Source organism: Oncorhynchus mykiss, chromosome 25 (genome assembly GCF_013265735.2).
Source record: "Oncorhynchus mykiss isolate Arlee chromosome 25, USDA_OmykA_1.1, whole genome shotgun sequence".
Classification (NCBI taxonomy): domain Eukaryota; kingdom Metazoa; phylum Chordata; class Actinopteri; order Salmoniformes; family Salmonidae; genus Oncorhynchus; species Oncorhynchus mykiss.
Window position 1 is genome coordinate 42995220 of NC_048589.1, and position 22693 is coordinate 43017912.

Below are 22693 nucleotides of genomic sequence, written 5' to 3' on the forward strand. Positions count from 1 at the left end.
TCTCCGTCTCCCTTCTCTCTCCTCTAGGTCCTCCTCACCCTCCCCCCTGGCGCCAGACAGGACTACTTCCCCCTCCTCTCCGAGCCACTATTAATGCTGGAACAGCTCCTGATGAACCTGAAGGTGCCACCAAATTATTGTTGTGATAGTATTTTTGTATTATGTGAACAAAAATAAAAACGCAACATGGTCCCATGTTTCATGAGTTTAAATAAAAATATTCCCGAAATCTTCCATATGCACAAATTTTTCGCAAATTTGTCCATCCACATGACAGATGTGGTATATCAAGAAACTGATTAAACAGCATGATCATTACAAAGATGCACCTTGTGTTGGGGACAATAAAAGGTCACTCTAAAATGTGCACACAACACAATGCCACAGACATCTCAAGTTTTTAGGAAGCGTGCAATTGGCATGTTGACTGCAGCAATATCCACCACACACCTCCAGACCCACTACTGGTACTATTACTACTGGTACTACCACTACTACTACCACTACTATTATTACTACTACTACTACTACTGGTACTACCACTATTACTATTACTACTACTACTACTACTGGTACTACTGGTACTACTACTACTACTGGTACTACTACTACTACTACTACTACTACTACTACTACTACTACTACTACCACTATTACTACTGGTACTACCACTACTACCACTACTACTACTGGTACTACCACTACTACTACTACTGGTACTACTACTACTGGTACTACTACTACTGGTACTACTACTACTACTACTACTACTGGTACTACTACTACTGGTACTACCACTATTACCACTACTACTACTGGTACTACTACTACTACTACTACTACTATTACTACTACTACCGCTACTACTACTACTACCACTACTACCACTACTACTGGTACTACCGCTACTACTACTACTACTACTATCAATACTACGATTACTACTACTACCACTACTACTACTACTACTACTACTACTACTACTACTACTACTACCACTATTACTACTGGTACTACCACTACTACCACTACTACTACTGGTACTACCACTACTACTACTACTGGTACTACTACTACCACTACTACTACTACTGGTACTACTACTACTGGTACTACTACTACTGGTACTACCACTATTACCACTACTACTACTGGTACTACTACTACTACTACTACTACCACTACTATTACTACTATTACTACCACTACTACTACCACTATTACCACTACTACTACTACTACTACTACTACTACTACTACTACTGGTACTACCGCTACTACTACTACTACTACTACTACCACTACTACTACTACTGGTACTACCACCACCACCACTACGTTGGACTGTGCTGATGTGGCAGTGATTATTAGTGGCACATTGTTTAATATAATCTTGAGCTGGATTTGCCATTTGTTCAATGAAAACTTTGACCTTTTTGAAGGTGGACTGGGCTGAAGTGGCGGTGAGGACGTTACAGAACCTACTATTAGGCCGGGAGGACGGCTTCACCACCCACGACATAGACAAACTACTCTCCAACTACGCCTGCAAGGCCCTGGACTTCCCCTACGCACCCAGGGAGAAGTCTCGCTCCGGTCAGTACCAAGCGCACGACACCCAAACACACTAGTGAATCGCGGGTTGACCCGTAACCCGCAGACCCCCCCTGGTGTTATATCTGTGGGTCGGGTGGGTTTAGGGGGTCATTAAAATATTGTGTGGATGAAGGGCTGTTGGGTTGAGTAAAGAGGAAGTGATGTATTACAATTTCAACAAATGTATAATTATTGTGCGATTTCATATATTTGATCTGCCTAAGCTTTAGGGCCTAATTGTCCGGGTGGGCAAATACACGCCAAATGCTTTTGGGAAATTTGGGCAGAAAAAGTTTAGGTCGATCCACCGAGGCGAGAAAGGACGATGTCTTGAGTTTATTTCGATAAGAGAAAAGCTGCGAAATGGAGAGTTTAAAATAAAGAGAAGAGAGGGAGAGAACAATAGCCTAATGTTTGGGAAGGATGTTGTGTCATGATTGTGAGTCGCCGTTCACACGACCTGTACTCCTCTGGCCTGGTTAATGCGTCCACCATTGTTTCTGGAACTTTCTGGAAATGTGCAAGCCGGCAAGTTACGGTTCAGGTCGGCACGACAGTGGAAAAAAAGTGTGTTATGTCACTAATGCACAGGCTTGTACTATGGATGTCTCTCCCTGTCTCCCCAGACTCGGTCATCGGTCTTCACAACCACTCATATTGTAAGTCAAATGTGCTATGGATGTGTGATTGTCCAATCTCACAAGATGTGTCTATGAGTTGTGGTGATGTGTGGTAAACGTTCCGGTACAAAATGGTTGCCGTGCGTCATCCAATTGGGTGGATGAGGTGAAATTCCCTCTTACTTTGTAAAGTGCTTTGAGTACCTTGATTGGTTTTTATATACAATCCAATCCGTTATTATAGAGTAAAATCAGGCTTCCTTTGTTACCTCACGACTACCTTGCTCTGTCAGGACAGTGTTGGAAGTAACTAGTTACCAAGTACTCTTACTTTTTTTTTGTGATAACTAGTTACCAAAACTCATTCATTTTTTTCAATTTAATTAACGAGTTACTTAGTTACTTTTACAATATTATTGTCCTTTCTCTTTGTTGGCACAAATAATAAATAATAAAATCCCTTCATCCTAAGGCTACGTTCATCGCGCTCTTCCTGTTCCTGCATGAACGTTGTGGCGGGGAGTTGGCATGGTAACTAGATAGATAGTTAGTGAGATGGCAGCGACAATAGCCTTTATCGTGGAAGTAGCCGTGTTACTTTGAATTGGTTGAAGAAAAGGAAAAGAAATCAGCCAAGACCTCAGAATATTTTTGGGGAGACCTCCACAAGTCTGGTTCATCCTTGGGAGCAATGTCCAAACGCCTGAAGGTCCTATATCGACATAACCTGAAAGGCCGCTCAGCAAGGAAGAAGCCACTGCTCCAAAACCGCCATAAAAAAGACAAACTACGATTTGCAACTGCACATGGGGACAAAGATCGTACTTTTTGGATAAATGTCCTCTGGTCTGATGAAACAAAAATAGAACCGTTTGGCCATAATGACCATCGTTATGTTTGGATGAAAAAGGGGGAGGCTTGCAAGCCGAAGAACACCATCCCAACCGTGAAGCACGGGGGTGGCAGCATCATGTTGTGGGGTGCTTTACTGCAGGAGGGGCTGGTGCACTTCACAAAATAGATTGCATCATGAGAGGACAATTATGTGGATATATTGAAGCAACATCTCAAGACATCAGTGAGGAAGTTAAAGCTTGGTCGCAAATGGGTCTTCCAAATGGACTTCCAAAGTTGTGGCAAAATGTCTTAAGGACAACAAAGTCAAGGTATTAGAGTGGCCATCACAAAGCCCTGACCTCAAACCTATAGAACATTTGTGGGCAGAACTGAAAAAGCGTGTGCGAGCAAGGAGGCCTACAAACCTGATTCCGTTACACCAGCTCTGTCAGGAGGAGTGGGCCAAAATTCACCCAACTTATTGTTGGAAGCTTGTGGAAGACTACCCGAAACATTTGACCCAAGTTAAACAATTTAAAGGCAATGCCACCAAATACTAATTGACTGTATGTAAACTTCTGACCCACTGGGAATGTGTTGAAAGAAATAAAAGCTGAAAGAAATAATTCTCTCTACTATTATTCTGACATTTCACATTCTTAAAATAAAGTGGTGATTCTAACTGACCTAAAACAGGGAATTTTTACTCGGATTAAAATGTCAGGAATTGTGAAAAACTGAGTTTTAAATGTATTTGGCTAAGGTGTATGTAAACTTCCGACTTCAACTGTATATCATTTATTTAAAGTATTGTAAAGGATATATTGCTTCTGTCTTTAATACATTAGTTGTTGTAGAGATATAGACGAGTGGCATATATTTATTTAACAAGGCAAGTCAGTTAAGAACAAATTCTTATTTTCAATGACGTCCTAGGAACAGTGGGTTAACTGCCTTGTTCAGGGGCAGAACGACAGATTTGTACCTTGTCAGCTCGGGGATTTGAAATTGCAACCTTCCGGTTACTATGCAAGCCATTCTAATGACCGACACACGCTAGGGCATCTTCAGAGGGTTTTCTGTTTTTGTTAACACATGTCATTTAGTGTGTTACATTACATAGTAATGTTGTAATGTCACGAGTTACTTTAAAAAGTTACGTTCCCCCAACACTGAATTTACACATTTGGACTTTTTTAGATATGATGTGTACAAGTCTACAACGTTAAAACTTCGACCTCTCTCTGTCCCCAGATTCTGTGATCAGTCTCCAGGATGACCAGTGTCCAGCCCAGGACAGCTGTCCATCCACCCCCTCTAGGATGGGAACACCTCCACCTACTGCAGGTCAGAGATCATTCTATTGTCTGTTATACTATATTCTAGTTTATTATACTCTAACCTAGTTTATTATACTTTATTATATTCTATTATATTATACTCTGTTCTAGTTTATTATACTCTATTCTAGTCTCTTATACTATTCTAGTTTATTATACTTTATTATACTCTATTCTATTGTACTCTCTATTCTATTGTACTCTCTATTCTATTATACTCTATTCTATTATACTCTATTCTATTATACTTTCTTCTATTCTATTTTGTTCTATTATAAACTATTTTATCATATTCTATTCTAGTATACTCTATTCTAGTTTATTATATTATATTCTAGTTTATTATACTCTTTTCTAGTTTATTATACTCTGTTCTATTATACTCTCTATTCTATTATACTCTATTTTATTATACTCTATTCTAGTTTACTATACTTTATTATACTCTATTATATTCTATTCTATTATGTTCTATTATACTCTATTATACTCTATTCTAGTTTATTATACTCTATTCTAGTTTATTATACTCTATTCTAGTCTATTATACTCTATTCTAGTTTATTATACTCTATTCTAGTCTATTATACTCTATTCTAGTTTATTATACTCTATTCTAGTCTATTATACTCTATTCTAGTTTATTATACTCTATTCTAGGTTATCATATTATTTTCTATTATACTCTATTTTATTATACTGTATTTTATTATACTATATTCTATTATACTATATTCTAGTATACTGTAGATTATTATACTCTATTCTAGTCTATTCTAGTTTATTCTAGTATACTGTATTTTATTATACTCTATTCTATTATACTATATTCTAGTATACTGTAGATTATTATACTCTATTCTAGTCTATTCTAGTTTATTCTAGTATACTGTATTTTATTATACTCTATTCTATTATACTATATTCTAGTATACTGTAGATTATTATACTCTATTCTAGTCTATTCTAGTTTATTCTAGTATACTGTATTTTATTATACTCTATTCTATTATACTATATTCTAGTATACTGTAGATTATTATACTCTATTCTAGTCTATTCTAGTTTATTCTAGTATACTGTAGTTTATTATACTCTATTCTATTATACTATATTCTAGTATACTGTAGATTATTATACTCTATTCTAGTCTATTCTAGTTTATTCTAGTATACTGTATTTTATTATACTCTATTCTATTATACTCTATTCTAGTATACTGTAGATTATTATACTCTATTCTAGTCTATTCTAGTTTATTCTAGTATACTGTATTTTATTATACTCTATTCTATTATACTATATTCTAGTATACTGTAGATTATTATACTCTATTCTAGTCTATTCTAGTTTATTCTAGTATACTGTATTTTATTATACTCTATTCTATTATACTATATTCTAGTATACTGTAGATTATTATACTCTATTCTAGTCTATTCTAGTTTATTCTAGTATACTGTATTTTATTATACTCTATTCTATTATACTATATTCTAGTATACTGTAGATTATTATACTCTATTCTAGTCTATTCTAGTTTATTCTAGTATACTGTATTTTATTATACTCTATTCTATTATACTATATTCTAGTATACTGTAGATTATTATACTCTATTCTAGTTTATTCTAGTTTATTCTAGTATACTGTATTTTATTATACTCTATTCTATTATACTATATTCTAGTATACTGTAGATTATTATACTCTATTCTAGTCTATTCTAGTTTATTCTAGTATACTGTATTTTATTATACTCTATTCTATTATACTATATTCTAGTATACTGTAGATTATTATACTCTATTCTAGTCTATTCTAGTTTATTCTAGTATACTGTAGATTATTATACTCTATTCTATTATACTATATTCTAGTATACTGTAGATTATTATACTCTATTCTAGTCTATTCTAGTTTATTCTAGTATACTGTATTTTATTATGCTCTATTCTATTATACTATATTCTAGTATACTGTAGATTATTATACTCTATTCTAGTCTATTCTAGTTTATTCTAGTATACTGTATTTTATTATACTCTATTCTATTATACTATATTCTAGTATACTGTAGATTATTATACTCTATTCTAGTCTATTCTAGTTTATTCTAGTATACTGTATTTTATTATGCTCTATTCTATTATACTATATTCTAGTATACTGTAGATTATTATACTCTATTCTAGTCTATTCTAGTTTATTCTAGTATACTGTATTTTATTATACTCTATTCTATTATACTATATTCTAGTATACTGTAGATTATTATACTCTATTCTAGTCTATTCTAGTTTATTCTAGTATACTGTATTTTATTATACTCTATTCTATTATACTATATTCTAGTATACTGTAGATTATTATACTCTATTCTAGTCTATTCTAGTTTATTCTAGTATACTGTATTTTATTATACTCTATTCTATTATACTATATTCTAGTATACTGTAGTTTATTATACTCTATTCTAGTCTATTCTAGTTTATTCTAGTATACTGTATTTTATTATACTCTATTCTATTATACTATATTCTAGTATACTGTAGATTATTATACTCTATTCTAGTCTATTCTAGTTTATTCTAGTATACTGTAGTTTATTATACTCTATTCTATTATACTATATTCTAGTATACTGTAGATTATTATACTCTATTCTAGTCTATTCTAGTTTATTCTAGTATACTGTATTTTATTATACTCTATTCTATTATACTATATTCTAGTATACTGTAGATTATTATACTCTATTCTAGTCTATTCTAGTTTATTCTAGTATACTGTATTTTATTATACTCTATTCTATTATACTATATTCTAGTATACTGTAGATTATTATACTCTATTCTAGTCTATTCTAGTTTATTCTAGTATACTGTATTTTATTATACTCTATTCTAGTCTATTCTAGTTTATTCTAGTATACTGTAGATTATTATACTCTATTCTAGTCTATTCTAGTTTATTCTAGTATACTGTATTTTATTATACTCTATTCTATTATACTATATTCTAGTATACTGTAGATTATTATACTCTATTCTAGTCTATTCTAGTTTATTCTAGTATACTGTATTTTATTATACTCTATTCTATTATACTATATTCTAGTATACTGTAGATTATTATACTCTATTCTAGTCTATTCTAGTTTATTCTAGTATACTGTATTTTATTATACTCTATTCTAGTCTATTCTAGTTTATTCTAGTATACTGTAGATTATTATACTCTATTCTAGTCTATTCTAGTTTATTCTAGTATACTGTATTTTATTATACTCTATTCTATTATACTATATTCTAGTATACTGTAGATTATTATACTCTATTCTAGTCTATTCTAGTTTATTCTAGTATACTGTATTTTATTATACTCTATTCTATTATACTATATTCTAGTATACTGTAGATTATTATACTCTATTCTAGTCTATTCTAGTTTATTCTAGTATACTGTATTTTATTATACTCTATTCTATTATACTATATTCTAGTATACTGTAGATTATTATACTCTATTCTAGTCTATTCTAGTTTATTCTAGTATACTGTATTTTATTATACTCTATTCTATTATACTATATTCTAGTATACTGTAGATTATTATACTCTATTCTAGTCTATTCTAGTTTATTCTAGTATACTGTATTTTATTATACTCTATTCTATTATACTATATTCTAGTATACTGTAGATTATTATACTCTATTCTAGTCTATTCTAGTTTATTCTAGTATACTGTATTTTATTATACTCTATTCTATTATACTATATTCTAGTATACTGTAGATTATTATACTCTCTTCTAGTCTATTCTAGTTTATTCTAGTATACTGTATTTTATTATACTCTATTCTATTATACTATATTCTAGTATACTGTAGATTATTATACTCTATTCTAGTCTATTCTAGTTTATTCTAGTATACTGTATTTTATTATACTCTATTCTATTATACTATATTCTAGTATACTGTAGATTATTATACTCTATTCTAGTCTATTCTAGTTTATTCTAGTATACTGTATTTTATTATACTCTATTCTATTATACTATATTCTAGTATACTGTAGATTATTATACTCTATTCTAGTCTATTATAGTTTATTCTAGTATACTGTATTTTATTATACTCTATTATACTATATTCTAGTATACTGTAGATTATTATACTCTATTCTAGTCTATTCTAGTTTATTCTAGTATACTGTATTTTATTATACTCTATTCTATTATACTATATTCTAGTATACTGTAGATTATTATACTCTATTCTAGTCTATTCTAGTTTATTCTAGTATACTGTATTTTATTATACTCTATTCTATTATACTATATTCTAGTATACTGTAGATTATTATACTCTATTCTAGTCTATTCTAGTTTATTCTAGTATACTGTATTTTATTATACTCTATTCTATTATACTATATTCTAGTATACTGTAGATTATTATACTCTATTCTAGTCTATTCTAGTTTATTCTAGTATACTGTATTTTATTATACTCTATTCTATTATACTATATTCTAGTATACTGTAGATTATTATACTCTATTCTAGTCTATTCTAGTTTATTCTAGTATACTGTATTTTATTATACTCTATTCTATTATACTATATTCTAGTATACTGTAGATTATTATACTCTATTCTAGTCTATTCTAGTTTATTCTAGTATACTGTATTTTATTATACTCTATTCTATTATACTATATTCTAGTATACTGTAGATTATTATACTCTATTCTAGTCTATTCTAGTTTATTCTAGTATACTGTATTTTATTATACTCTATTCTATTATACTATATTCTAGTATACTGTAGATTATTATACTCTATTCTAGTCTATTCTAGTTTATTCTAGTATACTGTATTTTATTATGCTCTATTCTATTATACTATATTCTAGTATACTGTAGATTATTATACTCTATTCTAGTCTATTCTAGTTTATTCTAGTATACTGTATTTTATTATACTCTATTCTATTATACTATATTCTAGTATACTGTAGATTATTATACTCTATTCTAGTCTATTCTAGTTTATTCTAGTATACTGTATTTTATTATGCTCTATTCTATTATACTATATTCTAGTATACTGTAGATTATTATACTCTATTCTAGTCTATTCTAGTTTATTCTAGTATACTGTATTTTATTATACTCTATTCTATTATACTATATTCTAGTATACTGTAGATTATTATACTCTATTCTAGTCTATTCTAGTTTATTCTAGTATACTGTATTTTATTATACTCTATTCTATTATACTATATTCTAGTATACTGTAGATTATTATACTCTATTCTAGTCTATTCTAGTTTATTCTAGTATACTGTATTTTATTATACTCTATTCTATTATACTATATTCTAGTATACTGTAGTTTATTATACTCTATTCTAGTCTATTCTAGTTTATTCTAGTATACTGTATTTTATTATACTCTATTCTATTATACTATATTCTAGTATACTGTAGATTATTATACTCTATTCTAGTCTATTCTAGTTTATTCTAGTATACTGTAGTTTATTATACTCTATTCTATTATACTATATTCTAGTATACTGTAGATTATTATACTCTATTCTAGTCTATTCTAGTTTATTCTAGTATACTGTATTTTATTATACTCTATTCTATTATACTATATTCTAGTATACTGTAGATTATTATACTCTATTCTAGTCTATTCTAGTTTATTCTAGTATACTGTATTTTATTATACTCTATTCTATTATACTATATTCTAGTATACTGTAGATTATTATACTCTATTCTAGTCTATTCTAGTTTATTCTAGTATACTGTATTTTATTATACTCTATTCTAGTCTATTCTAGTTTATTCTAGTATACTGTAGATTATTATACTCTATTCTAGTCTATTCTAGTTTATTCTAGTATACTGTATTTTATTATACTCTATTCTATTATACTATATTCTAGTATACTGTAGATTATTATACTCTATTCTAGTCTATTCTAGTTTATTCTAGTATACTGTATTTTATTATACTCTATTCTATTATACTATATTCTAGTATACTGTAGATTATTATACTCTATTCTAGTCTATTCTAGTTTATTCTAGTATACTGTATTTTATTATACTCTATTCTATTATACTATATTCTAGTATACTGTAGATTATTATACTCTATTCTAGTCTATTCTAGTTTATTCTAGTATACTGTATTTTATTATACTCTATTCTATTATACTATATTCTAGTATACTGTAGATTATTATACTCTATTCTAGTCTATTCTAGTTTATTCTAGTATACTGTATTTTATTATACTCTATTCTAGTCTATTCTAGTTTATTCTAGTATACTGTAGATTATTATACTCTATTCTAGTCTATTCTAGTTTATTCTAGTATACTGTATTTTATTATACTCTATTCTATTATACTATATTCTAGTATACTGTAGATTATTATACTCTATTCTAGTCTATTCTAGTTTATTCTAGTATACTGTATTTTATTATACTCTATTCTATTATACTATATTCTAGTATACTGTAGATTATTATACTCTATTCTAGTCTATTCTAGTTTATTCTAGTATACTGTATTTTATTATACTCTATTCTATTATACTATATTCTAGTATACTGTAGATTATTATACTCTATTCTAGTCTATTCTAGTTTATTCTAGTATACTGTATTTTATTATACTCTATTCTATTATACTATATTCTAGTATACTGTAGATTATTATACTCTATTCTAGTCTATTCTAGTTTATTCTAGTATACTGTATTTTATTATACTCTATTCTATTATACTATATTCTAGTATACTGTAGATTATTATACTCTATTCTAGTCTATTCTAGTTTATTCTAGTATACTGTATTTTATTATACTCTATTCTATTATACTATATTCTAGTATACTGTAGATTATTATACTCTATTCTAGTCTATTCTAGTTTATTCTAGTATACTGTATTTTATTATACTCTATTCTATTATACTATATTCTAGTATACTGTAGATTATTATACTCTATTCTAGTCTATTCTAGTTTATTCTAGTATACTGTATTTTATTATACTCTATTCTATTATACTATATTCTAGTATACTGTAGATTATTATACTCTATTCTAGTCTATTCTAGTTTATTCTAGTATACTGTATTTTATTATACTCTATTCTATTATACTATATTCTAGTATACTGTAGATTATTATACTCTATTCTAGTCTATTCTAGTTTATTCTAGTATACTGTATTTTATTATACTCTATTCTATTATACTATATTCTAGTATACTGTAGATTATTATACTCTATTCTAGTCTATTATAGTTTATTCTAGTATACTGTATTTTATTATACTCTATTATACTATATTCTAGTATACTGTAGATTATTATACTCTATTCTAGTCTATTCTAGTTTATTCTAGTATACTGTATTTTATTATACTCTATTCTATTATACTATATTCTAGTATACTGTAGATTATTATACTCTATTCTAGTCTATTCTAGTTTATTCTAGTATACTGTATTTTATTATACTCTATTCTATTATACTATATTCTAGTATACTGTAGATTATTATACTCTATTCTAGTCTATTCTAGTTTATTCTAGTATACTGTATTTTATTATACTCTATTCTATTATACTATATTCTAGTATACTGTAGATTATTATACTCTATTCTAGTCTATTCTAGTTTATTCTAGTATACTGTATTTTATTATACTCTATTCTATTATACTATATTCTAGTATACTGTAGATTATTATACTCTATTCTAGTCTATTCTAGTTTATTCTAGTATACTGTATTTTATTATACTCTATTCTATTATACTATATTCTAGTATACTGTAGATTATTATACTCTATTCTAGTCTATTCTAGTTTATTCTAGTATACTGTATTTTATTATACTCTATTCTATTATACTATATTCTAGTATACTGTAGATTATTATACTCTATTCTAGTCTATTCTAGTTTATTCTAGTATACTGTATTTTATTATACTCTATTCTATTATACTATATTCTAGTATACTGTAGATTATTATACTCTATTCTAGTCTATTCTAGTTTATTCTAGTATACTGTATTTTATTATACTCTATTCTATTATACTATATTCTAGTATACTGTAGATTATTATACTCTATTCTAGTCTATTATAGTTTATTCTAGTATACTGTATTTTATTATACTCTATTATACTATATTCTAGTATACTGTAGTTTATTATACTCTATTCTAGTTTATTCTAGTATACTGTATTCTATTATACTCTATTATAGTTCATTCTATTGTACTGTATTTTATTATACTCTATTCTAGTATACTGTAGTTTATTATACTCTATTCTAGTCTATTATAGTTTATTCTAGTATACTGTATTCTATTATAGTTCATTCTATTGTACTGTAGTTTATTATACTCTATTCTTGTCTGTGTGTAATCATTCAAATGTTTGATCTTCTTTTGTTGCACGTGGTTACTGTGGCAAGATGTACTACAGTACCCATAATGCTATGTACTACAGTACCCATAATGCTATGTACTACAGTACCCATAATGCTATGTACTACAGAACCCATAATGCTATGTACTACAGAACCCATAATGCTATGTACTACAGAACCCATAATGCTATGTACTACAGAACCCATAATGCTATGTACTACAGTACCCATAATGCTATGTACTACATTGCCCTTAATGCTATGTACAGCACATCCGATTTTACAGAATACATTGTGAAGATAACGATGTTGTTTCCGTCTTCTAACTCCAGGTAGTACCCCCATGCACACCTCGTCCTCCAGCAGTTCCCTGGACAGAGGGTCGACCGGCAGGAGAATCCAGCGCTCCCCCGATCAGTTCCAGCCCCCAGACAGAGCCCCGGTTCGTAAGGACTGGGTCCCAGACAACCAGCAGCATGTCTGCATGGTCTGCCAGCGAGAACGCTTCACCATGGTGAGAATAAGGCCCCCGTGAAAGTCTAGAGTCTGGTCCCCTGTAGCTCAGTTGGTAGAGCATGGCGCTTGGCGTAGTGGGTTCGATTCCCGGGACCACCCATAGTATGTATTAGAGGCCGACCTCTAGTATGCATAAATCGCTTTGGATAAAAGCATATGCTAAATGGTATATATTTATATATACTGTATAATATATATATTTATATAATATATATATATTTATTATATTATAGAGTGGAATGGCTAAAATAAGCCACTTGATGAATGAATAAGTGGCGGATAAATGAATGAGTGAGTGGTGGACACTAAATGAATGAGTGAGTGGTGGACACTAAATGAATGAGTGAGTGGTGGACACTAAATGAATGAGTGAGTGGTGGACACTAAATGAATGAGTGAGTGGTGGACACTAAATGAATGAGTGAGTGGTGGACACTAAATGAATGAGTGAGTGGTGGATAGTGAATGGCTCCTACAAAGAGAAAATTGTGGCATTGGTTTCCAACAAACAGATTAAGGCTGCTCATTGGTTTCCAACAAACAGATTAAGGCTGCTCATTGGTTTCCAACAAACAGATTAAGGCTGCTCATTGGTTTCCCACAAACAGATTAAGGCTGCTCATTGGTTTCCCACAAACAGATTAAGGCTGCTCATTGGTTTCCCACAAACAGATTAAGGCTGCTCATTGGTTTCCCACAAACAGATTAAGGCTGCTCATTGGTTTCCCACAAACAGATTAAGGCTGCTCATTGGTGTCCCACAAACAGATTAAGGCTGCTCATTGGTTTCCCACAAACAGATTAAGGCTGCTCATTGGTTTCCCACAAACAGATTAAGGCTGCTCATTGGTGTCCCACAAACAGATTAAGGCTGCTCATTGGTGTCCCACAAACAGATTAAGGCTGCTCATTGGTGTCCCACAAACAGATTAAGGCTGCTCATTGGTTTCCCACAAACAGATTAAGGCTGCTCATTGGTTTCCCACAAACAGATTAAGGCTGCTCATTGGTTTCCCACAAACAGATTAAGGCTGCTCATTGGTTTCCCACAAACAGATTAAGGCTGCTCATTGGTTTCCCACAAACAGATTAAGGCTGCTCATTGGTTTCCCACAAACAGATTAAGGCTGCTCATTGGTTTCCAACAAACAGATTAAGGCTGCTCATTGGTTTCCCACAAACAGATTAAGGCTGCTCATTGGTTTCCCACAAACAGATTAAGGCTGCTCATTGGTTTCCCACAAACAGATTAAGGCTGCTCATTGGTTTCCCACAAACAGATTAAGGCTGCTCATTGGTTTCCCACAAACAGATTAAGGCTGCTCATTGGTTTCCCACAAACAGATTAAGGCTGCTCATTGGTGTTCAGTACAGGAATAGACTTCATCTGTGTTGGGTGAACCGGCTCATGATTTGTTGTGTGAAACTGACTCTCCATTGTCCTCCTCAGTTCAACAGGCGTCACCACTGCAGGAGGTGTGGTCGTCTGGTGTGCCATGCCTGCTCCGACCACAAGATGGCGGTAGAGGGCTGCACTGAGGAGGAGAAGGAAGTGCGTGTGTGTGACCAGTGTTACAGCCACTTCCATCCAGAGTAAGACCCTTAGACCGTACTGGCAGTAAAAACCTACACACTGCTTTATTCACTGTCGTTTGTCACGATCTCTCTATATTAATCCAAGGTGACATATCGCAATCTCTGTATATTGACCCCAAGGTGACATATCGCAATCTCTGTATATTGACCCCAAGGTGACATATCGCAATCTCTGTATATTGACCCCAAGGTGACATATCACAATCTCTGTATATTGACCCCAAGGTGACATATCACAATCTCTGTATATTGACCCCAAGGTGACATATCGCAATCTCTGTATATTTACCCCAAGGTGACATATCACAATCTCTGTATATTGACCTCCCAAGGTAACATATCACTGATTTTTCTATTTTGTTTGTTTCATCACAGTTCTGATGACACGCTGGAACAAGCTGAAGGTAAAGGGCGCTATCATATTCATATTCATAACAGACGTTAGTATGAAATGTCTTCCTAAGGCTACTGCCTCTTCAGCTACTGTAATGTGAAGGTTTATTTGACATGGGAACAATGCACATTGATTAACATTCTGTAAATGTCCCAGATTTAACTAGCCGGTTAGCTTATCACAATTTGTAGTCCTTGGATAGTGCGTGACTCGCTCTCGCTCTCTCTTCTCTTCTCTTCCCTTCTCTCCCCATCTTCCTCTGTCTCTCCCCATCTTCCTCTGTCTCTCTCCTCTTCCTGTCTCTCCCCTCTTCATCTCCCTCTCTCTCCCCCTCCCCCCTCTCCCTCTCACTCCTCGTCTTCCTCCCTGTCCCCCCTCTCTCCCTGACCCAGTTGCAGGTAGTCCTATGTCAACAGAGGGAGTGTTAGATTCAATGCTTCACCTGCCAGAGGTCACTCACCGTCAGTTTCACCTCAGCACCAACCCTACAGACAACCTGCAACTACAGACAGAGTTCTACTATGAACAGGTCAGTTAAATTATAACTACAGACAGAGTTCTACTATGAACAGGTCAGTTAAATTATAACTACAGACAGAGTTCTACGATGAACAGGTCAGTTAAATTATAACTACAGACAGATTTCTACAATGAACGGGTCAATTATAACTACAGACAACAAGAACACTAAGGTAACCTGCCTAAATGACTACCAACCCGTAGCACTCACATCTGTAGCCATGAAGTGCTTTGAAAGGCTGGTCATGGCTCACATCAACACCATCATCCCGGATACCCTAGACCCACTCCAATTTGCATACCGCACCAACAGATCCACAGATGATGCAATCTCTATTGCACTCCACACTGCCCTTTCTCACCTGGACAAAAGGAACACCTATGTGAGAATGCATGACTACAGCTCAGCGCTCAACACCATAGTGCCCTCAAAGCTCATCACTAAGCTAAGGACCCTGGGACTGAACACCTCCCTCTGCAACTGGATCCTGGACTTCCTGACGGGCCGCCCCCCAGGTGGTGAGGGTAAGTAGCAACACATCTACCACGCTGATCCTCAACATTGGAGCTCCCCAGGGGTGCGTGCTTAGTCCCCTCCTGTACTTCCTGTTCACCCACGACCGTGTGGCCAAGCATGACTCTAACACCATCATTAAGTTTGTTGACGACACAAAAGTTGTAGGCCTGATCACCGACAACAATGAGACAGCCTATAGGGAGGAGGTCAGAGACCTGGCAGTGTGGTCTCTGCCAGGACAACAACCTCTCCCTCAACGTCAGCAAGACAAAGGAGATTATCGGTGGACAACAGGAAAAAGGAGAGCTGAGCACGCCCCCATTGAGATCGACAGATCTGTAGTGGAGACAGACCACATCACTTCAGGACCTACCACGGTCCAAACACACCAACACAGTCGTGAAGAGAGCACGACAACGCCTCTTCCCTCTCAGGAGGCCGAAAAGATTTGGCATGTGCCATCAGATCCTCAGAAAGTTCTACAGTTGACAGGATCTTGACTGGTTGCATCATTTCTTGGTTTGGCATCTGACCGCAAGGCGCTATAGAGCTAGTGTGTACAGCCCAGTACATCACTGGGGCTGAGCTCCCTGTCATCCAGGACCTCTATACCAGGCGGTGTCAGAGAAATTTCCAAAGAATTCAGCCACCCAAGTCAGTTTGTTGTCTCTGCTACCGCACGGCAAGTGGTACCGGAGTGCCAAGTCGGTCTGTTCTTTCTGCTACCGCACGGCAAGCGGTACCGGAGTGCCAAGTCGGTCTGTTCTCTCTGCTACCGCACGGCAAGCGGTACCGGAGTGCCAAGTCGGTCTGTTCTCTCTGCTACCGCACGGCAAGCGGTACCGGAGTGCCAAGTCGGTCTGTTCTCTCTGCTACCGCACGGCAAGCGGTACCGGAGTGCCAAGTCGGTCTGTTCTCTCTGCTACCGCACGGCAAGCGGTACCGGAGTGCCAAGTCGGTCTGTTCTCTCTGCTACCGCACGGCAAGCGGTATTGGAGTGCCAAGTCGGTCTGTTCTCTCTGCTACCGCACGGCAAGCGGTTCCGGAGTGCCAAGTCGGGGACCAAAAGGCTTCTGAACAGCTTCTACCCCAAAAGCCGAGGCGGCAGGTCGCCTAGTGGTTAGAGCATTGGTCCAGTAACCGAATGGTTGCAAGATCGAATCCCTGAGCTGACAAGGTAAAAATCTGTTGTTTTGTCCCTGAACAAGGCAGTTAACCCACAGTTCCCCGGTAGGCCGTCATTGTAAATAAGAATTTGTTCTTAACTGACTTGCCTAGTTAAATAAAGGTTAAATATTTTTTTAAAGCCATAAGACGCTGAACAGTTAATTAAAAGGCTACCATGACTGTCTGCCTTTCACCCCCTACCTACATGTACATATTACCTCAACCAGTCACCTAACCAAACCTACATGTACATATTACCTCAACCAGTCACCTAACCAAACCTACATGTATATATTACCTCAACCAATCACCGAACCAAACCTACATGTACATATTACCTCAACCAGTCACCGAACCAAACCTACATGTACATATTACCTCAACCAGTCACCTAACCAAACCTACATGTACATATTACCTCAACCAGTCACCTAACCAAACCTACATGTACATATTACCTCAATCAATCACCTAACCAAACCTACATGTACATATTACCTCAACCAGTCACCGAACCAAACCTACATGTACATATTACCTCAACCAGTCACCTAACCAAACCTACATGTACATATTACCTCAATCAATCACCGAACCAAACCTACATGTACATATTACCTCAATCACCCCAACTACCTCGTACCCCAGTACACTGACTCGGTACCGGTACTCCTTGTATATAACCTCATTATTGTTATTATATTGTGTTACTATTTTAGTTTTATATTTTATTTTGACCTCTGTCCTTGTCTCCAGGTTCCCAGTTTGACCTCTGTCCCTGTCTCCAGGCTCCCAGTTTGACCTCTGTCCCTGTCTCCAGGCTCCCAGTTTGACCTCTGTCCCTGTCTCCAGGCTCTCAGTTTGACCTCTGTCCCTGTCTCCAGGCTCCCAGTTTGACCTCTGTCCCTGTCTCCAGGTTCCCAGTTTGACCTCTGTCCCTGTCTCCAGGTTCCCAGTTTGACCTCTGTCCCTGTCTCCAGGCTCTCAGTTTGACCTCTGTCCCTGTCTCCAGGCTCCCAGTTTGACCTCTGTCCCTGTCTCCAGGCTCTCAGTTTGACCTCTGTCCCTGTCTCCAGGCTCCCAGTTTGACCTCTGTCCCTGTCTCCAGGCTCTCAGTTTGACCTCTGTCCCTGTCTCCAGGCTCCCAGTTTGACCTCTGTCCCTGTCTCCAGGCTCCCAGTTTGACCTCTGTCCCTGTCTCCAGGTTCCCAGTTTGACCTCTGTCCCTGTCTCCAGGTTCCCAGTTTGACCTCTGTCCCTGTCTCCAGGCTCTCAATTTGACCTCTGTCCCTGTCTCCAGGTTCCCAGTTTGACCTCTGTCCCTGTCTCCAGGCTCTCAGTTTGACCTCTGTCCCTGTCTCCAGGTTCCCAGTTTGACCTCTGTCCCTGTCTCCAGGTTCCCAGTTTGACCTCTGTCCCTGTCTCCAGGTTCCCAGTTTGACCTCTGTCCCTGTCTCCAGGTTCCCAGTTTGACCTCTGTCCCTGTCTCCAGGCTCCCAGTGCGTCTCTATGTGTGGCCATCCTGTCCCTCCATAGCGACCAGACAGCCTGTGGACACCAGCTAATTGGACACTGCCGCTCACTGTCCCGTAAACTAACCAATCCCGAGGTTGACGCCCGCCTCCTCACCGACGTCATGCGCCAGCTTCTGTTCAGCGCCAAACTGATGTTCGTCAAGGTGGGCCGCAGCCAGGACCTGGCCCTGTGTGACAGGTGAGAGTACGACATTACCCATAATGCCCTGTGTAACAGGTGAGAGTACTACATTACCCATAATGCCCTGTGTGACAGGTGAGAGTACTACATTACCCATAATGCCCTGTGGCAGGTGAGAGTACTACATTACCCATAATGCCATGTATGACAGGTGAGAGTACTACATTACCCATAATGCCCTGTGTAACAGGTGAGAGTACTACAGTACCCATAATGCCCTGTGTGACAGGTGAGAGTACTACAGTAACCATAATGCCCTGTGTGACAGGTGAGAGTACTACAGTAACCATAATGCCCTGTGTGACAGGTGAGAGTACTACATTACCCATAATGCCATGTGTGACAGGTGAGGTACTACGGTACCCTGTGTGACAGGTGAGAGTACTACAGTAACCAATCTCTCTCTTCCTCTGTCTCTCTCTCTCTCTATGTCTCGCTCTCCCTCTCTCTCTCTCTCTCTCTCTCTCTCTCTCTGTGTCTCTCTCTCTGTCTCTCTCTCTCTCTCTCTGTGTCTCTCTCTCTCTCTGTGTCTCTCTCTCCCCCTCTGTGTCTCTCCCTCTGTCTCTCCCTCTGTGTGTCTCTCTCTGTGTCTCTCTCTCTCTCTCTCCCTCTGTCTCTCCCTCTCTCTCCGTCTCTGTCTCTGTGTCTTTCTCTCTCCCTCTCTCTCTCTCCCTCTCTCTCTCCCTCTGTCTCTCCCTCTCTCTCCCTGTCTCTGTCTCTCTCTCCCTCTGTCTGTATCTCTCTCCCTCTGTCTCTGTGTCTCTGTCTTTCTCTCTCTCTCCCTCTGTCTCTCCCTCTCTGTCTCTCTCTCCCTCTGTCTCTGTGTCTCTCCCTCTCTCCCTCTGTCTCTCCCTCTCTGTCTCTCTCTCCCTCTGTCTGTATCTCTCTCCCTCTGTCTCTGTGTCTCTGTCTCTCTCTCTCTGTCTCTCTCTCCCTCTGTCTCTCTGTTTCTCCTTTGTCTGTCCCCAGCTACATCAGTAAAGTAGACGTCCTGAAGATCCTGGTAACGGCCAACTACAAGTACATCCCCTGTCTGGATGACATCCTGGAGACGGCTGCTGTCACACGGCTACGCAACCAGCTACTGGAGGCAGAGTACTACCAGCTAGCTGTGGAGGTGAGGCAGGCCTAGAGTCAGGCAACCAGCTACTGGAGGCAGAGTACTACCAGCTAGCTGTGGAGGTGAGGCAGGCCTAGAGTCAGGCAACCAGCTACTGGAGGCAGAGTACTACCAGCTAGCTGTGGAGGTGAGGCAGGCCTAGAGTCAGGCAACCAGCTACTGGAGGCAGAGGTCTACCAGCTAGCTGTGGAGGTGAGGCAGACCTAGAGAGTCAGTCAGTCAATCTTTTTATTGTCCCAATTGAGACATGTATAGGGGGGTATTCACAGTAGTAAATATGACACATTTGAAGGCAATACAAGTGTGTTTAAGTCTGAACATCTAATTTTAGGTTATTCTAGGTTAGGTTTTAGTCCTAACCTGGTTGTCTGTCTGTCTAACAGACATCCGTCCCTCCCTTCCTGTCCTGTCCTGTCCACTAAGACAGATGTTTCAGTCCTAACCTGGTCCTTTCTGTCTCTGTCTGTGTGTGTCCACTAAGACCGGTGTTTCAGTCCCAACCTGGTCTTCTCTGTCTGTCTGTCTGACTGTAGGTGTCCACTAAGAGTGGTCTGGACCCAGGCGGTGTGTGGCAGGCGTGGGGAATGGCCTCCCTCAAGGCAGGGAACTTGACTGTTGCTAGGGAGAAGTTATGTCGCTGTCTGAAAGCTCCGGTGGACAGAAACCAGCTCAACCTGGGTCCTCGGCTGCTGCAGGAGATAGTCTCTCATCTGGAGAGCACCGTCAGATCCACGCTGGCCACGGTGAGAGATAAACATCACCATAATGGTATATTGAAGACACTTAATCTCAAGTGATTTACAGAGGAGTTTTATTTTTATTTTTTAAAGCCTACATGTTTATTAGTCTGTTCTGCGACAGTGAGCGGTTTTAGTACGTCTATAGGATGGCTGCGGGAATTGAACCCACAACAGTGTGTCTCTCTCATTGGTAGCAACACTGCCATGCCACGTTCATACCAACTGAGCCACACGGAACACAGCCGTCGGTGATTGTTTGCGTTCAACGACGTGCCCTCGCTGTGCCCTCGCTGTGCCCTCGCTGTGCCCTCGCTGTGCCCTCGCTGTGCCCTCGCTGTGCCTTCGATGTGGCCTTGATGTGCCCTCGCTGTGCCCTCGCAGTGCCCTCGCTGTGCCCTCGCAGTGCCCTCGCTGTGCCCTCGCTGTGCCCTCGCTGTGCCCTCGCAGTGCCCTCGCTGTGCCCTCGCTGTGCCCTCGCTGTGCCCTCGCAGTGCCCTCGCTGTGCCCTCGCTGTGCCCTCGCTGTGCCCTCGCAGTGCCCTCGCTGTGCCCTCGCTGTGCCCTCGCTGTGCCCTCACTGTGCCTTCGATGTGGCCTTGATGTGCCCTCGCTGTGCCCTCGCAGTGCCCTCGCTGTGCCCTCGATGTGCCCTCGCTGTGCCCTCGATGTGCCCTCGCTGTGCCCTCGCTGTGCCCTCGCTGTGCCCTCGCTGTGCCCTCGCTGTGCCCTCGATGTGCCCTCGCTGTGCCCTCGATGTGCCCTCGCTGTGCCCTCGCTGTGCCCTCGATGTGCCCTCGCTGTGCCCTCGCTGTGCCCTCGCTGTGCCCTCGCTGTGCCCTCGATGTGCCCTCGCTGTGCCCTCGATGTGCCCTCGCTGTGCCCTCGATGTGCCCTCGCTGTGCCCTCTGTGCCCTCACTGTGCCTTCGATGTGGCCTTGATGTGCCCTCGCTGTGCCCTCGCAGTGCCCTCGCTGTGCCCTCGATGTGCCCTCGCTGTGCCCTCGATGTGCCCTCGCTGTGCCCTCGCTGTGCCCTCGATGTGCCCTCGCTGTGCCCTCGCTGTGCCCTCGATGTGCCCTCGCTGTGCCCTCGATGTGCCCTCGCTGTGCCCTCTGTGCCCTCACTGTGCCTTCGATGTGGCCTTGATGTGCCCTCGCTGTGCCCTCGCAGTGAGGTTTCCGTGTCTTATTTTCAACCAGTTATGTAACTGTTGGGCACACAGTGGTGTTTACTGTTATCACTGTGGAAAAAGTATTAACGTTCCCACAGTAGACCTAGTCTTAGGTCTTAACGTTCCCACATTAGACCTAGTCTTAACGTTCCCACATTAGACCTAGTCTTAACGTTCCCACATTAGACCTAGTCTTAACGTTCCCACAGTAGACCTAGTCTTAGGTCTTAACGTTTCGACATTAGACCTAGTCTTAACGTTCCCACATTAGACCTAGTCTTAGATCTTAACATTCCCACATTAGACCTAGTCTTAACATTCCCACATTAGACCTAGTTTTAGATCTTAACGTTCCCACAT

At 37.7% G+C, this 22693-nt stretch overlaps 1 protein-coding gene across 2 annotated transcripts in view; it reads left to right on the plus strand.

Moving 5' to 3' along the window:
* zfyve26 (zinc finger, FYVE domain containing 26) overlaps positions 1–22693 on the plus strand; it is a 120251-nt gene that overhangs the window by 76283 nt on the left and 21275 nt on the right. For both annotated transcript variants that reach the window (XM_036962338.1, XM_036962337.1), the window contains exons 26-35: positions 28–123; positions 1443–1596; positions 4308–4400; positions 13211–13392; positions 14845–14987; positions 15366–15394; positions 15777–15913; positions 19080–19300; positions 20273–20420; positions 20957–21166. In XM_036962338.1, coding sequence (XP_036818233.1) covers positions 28–123; positions 1443–1596; positions 4308–4400; positions 13211–13392; positions 14845–14987; positions 15366–15394; positions 15777–15913; positions 19080–19300; positions 20273–20420; positions 20957–21166 — 1413 coding nt within the window. The remainder of the gene's footprint in view (positions 1–27; positions 124–1442; positions 1597–4307; positions 4401–13210; positions 13393–14844; positions 14988–15365; positions 15395–15776; positions 15914–19079; positions 19301–20272; positions 20421–20956; positions 21167–22693) is intronic.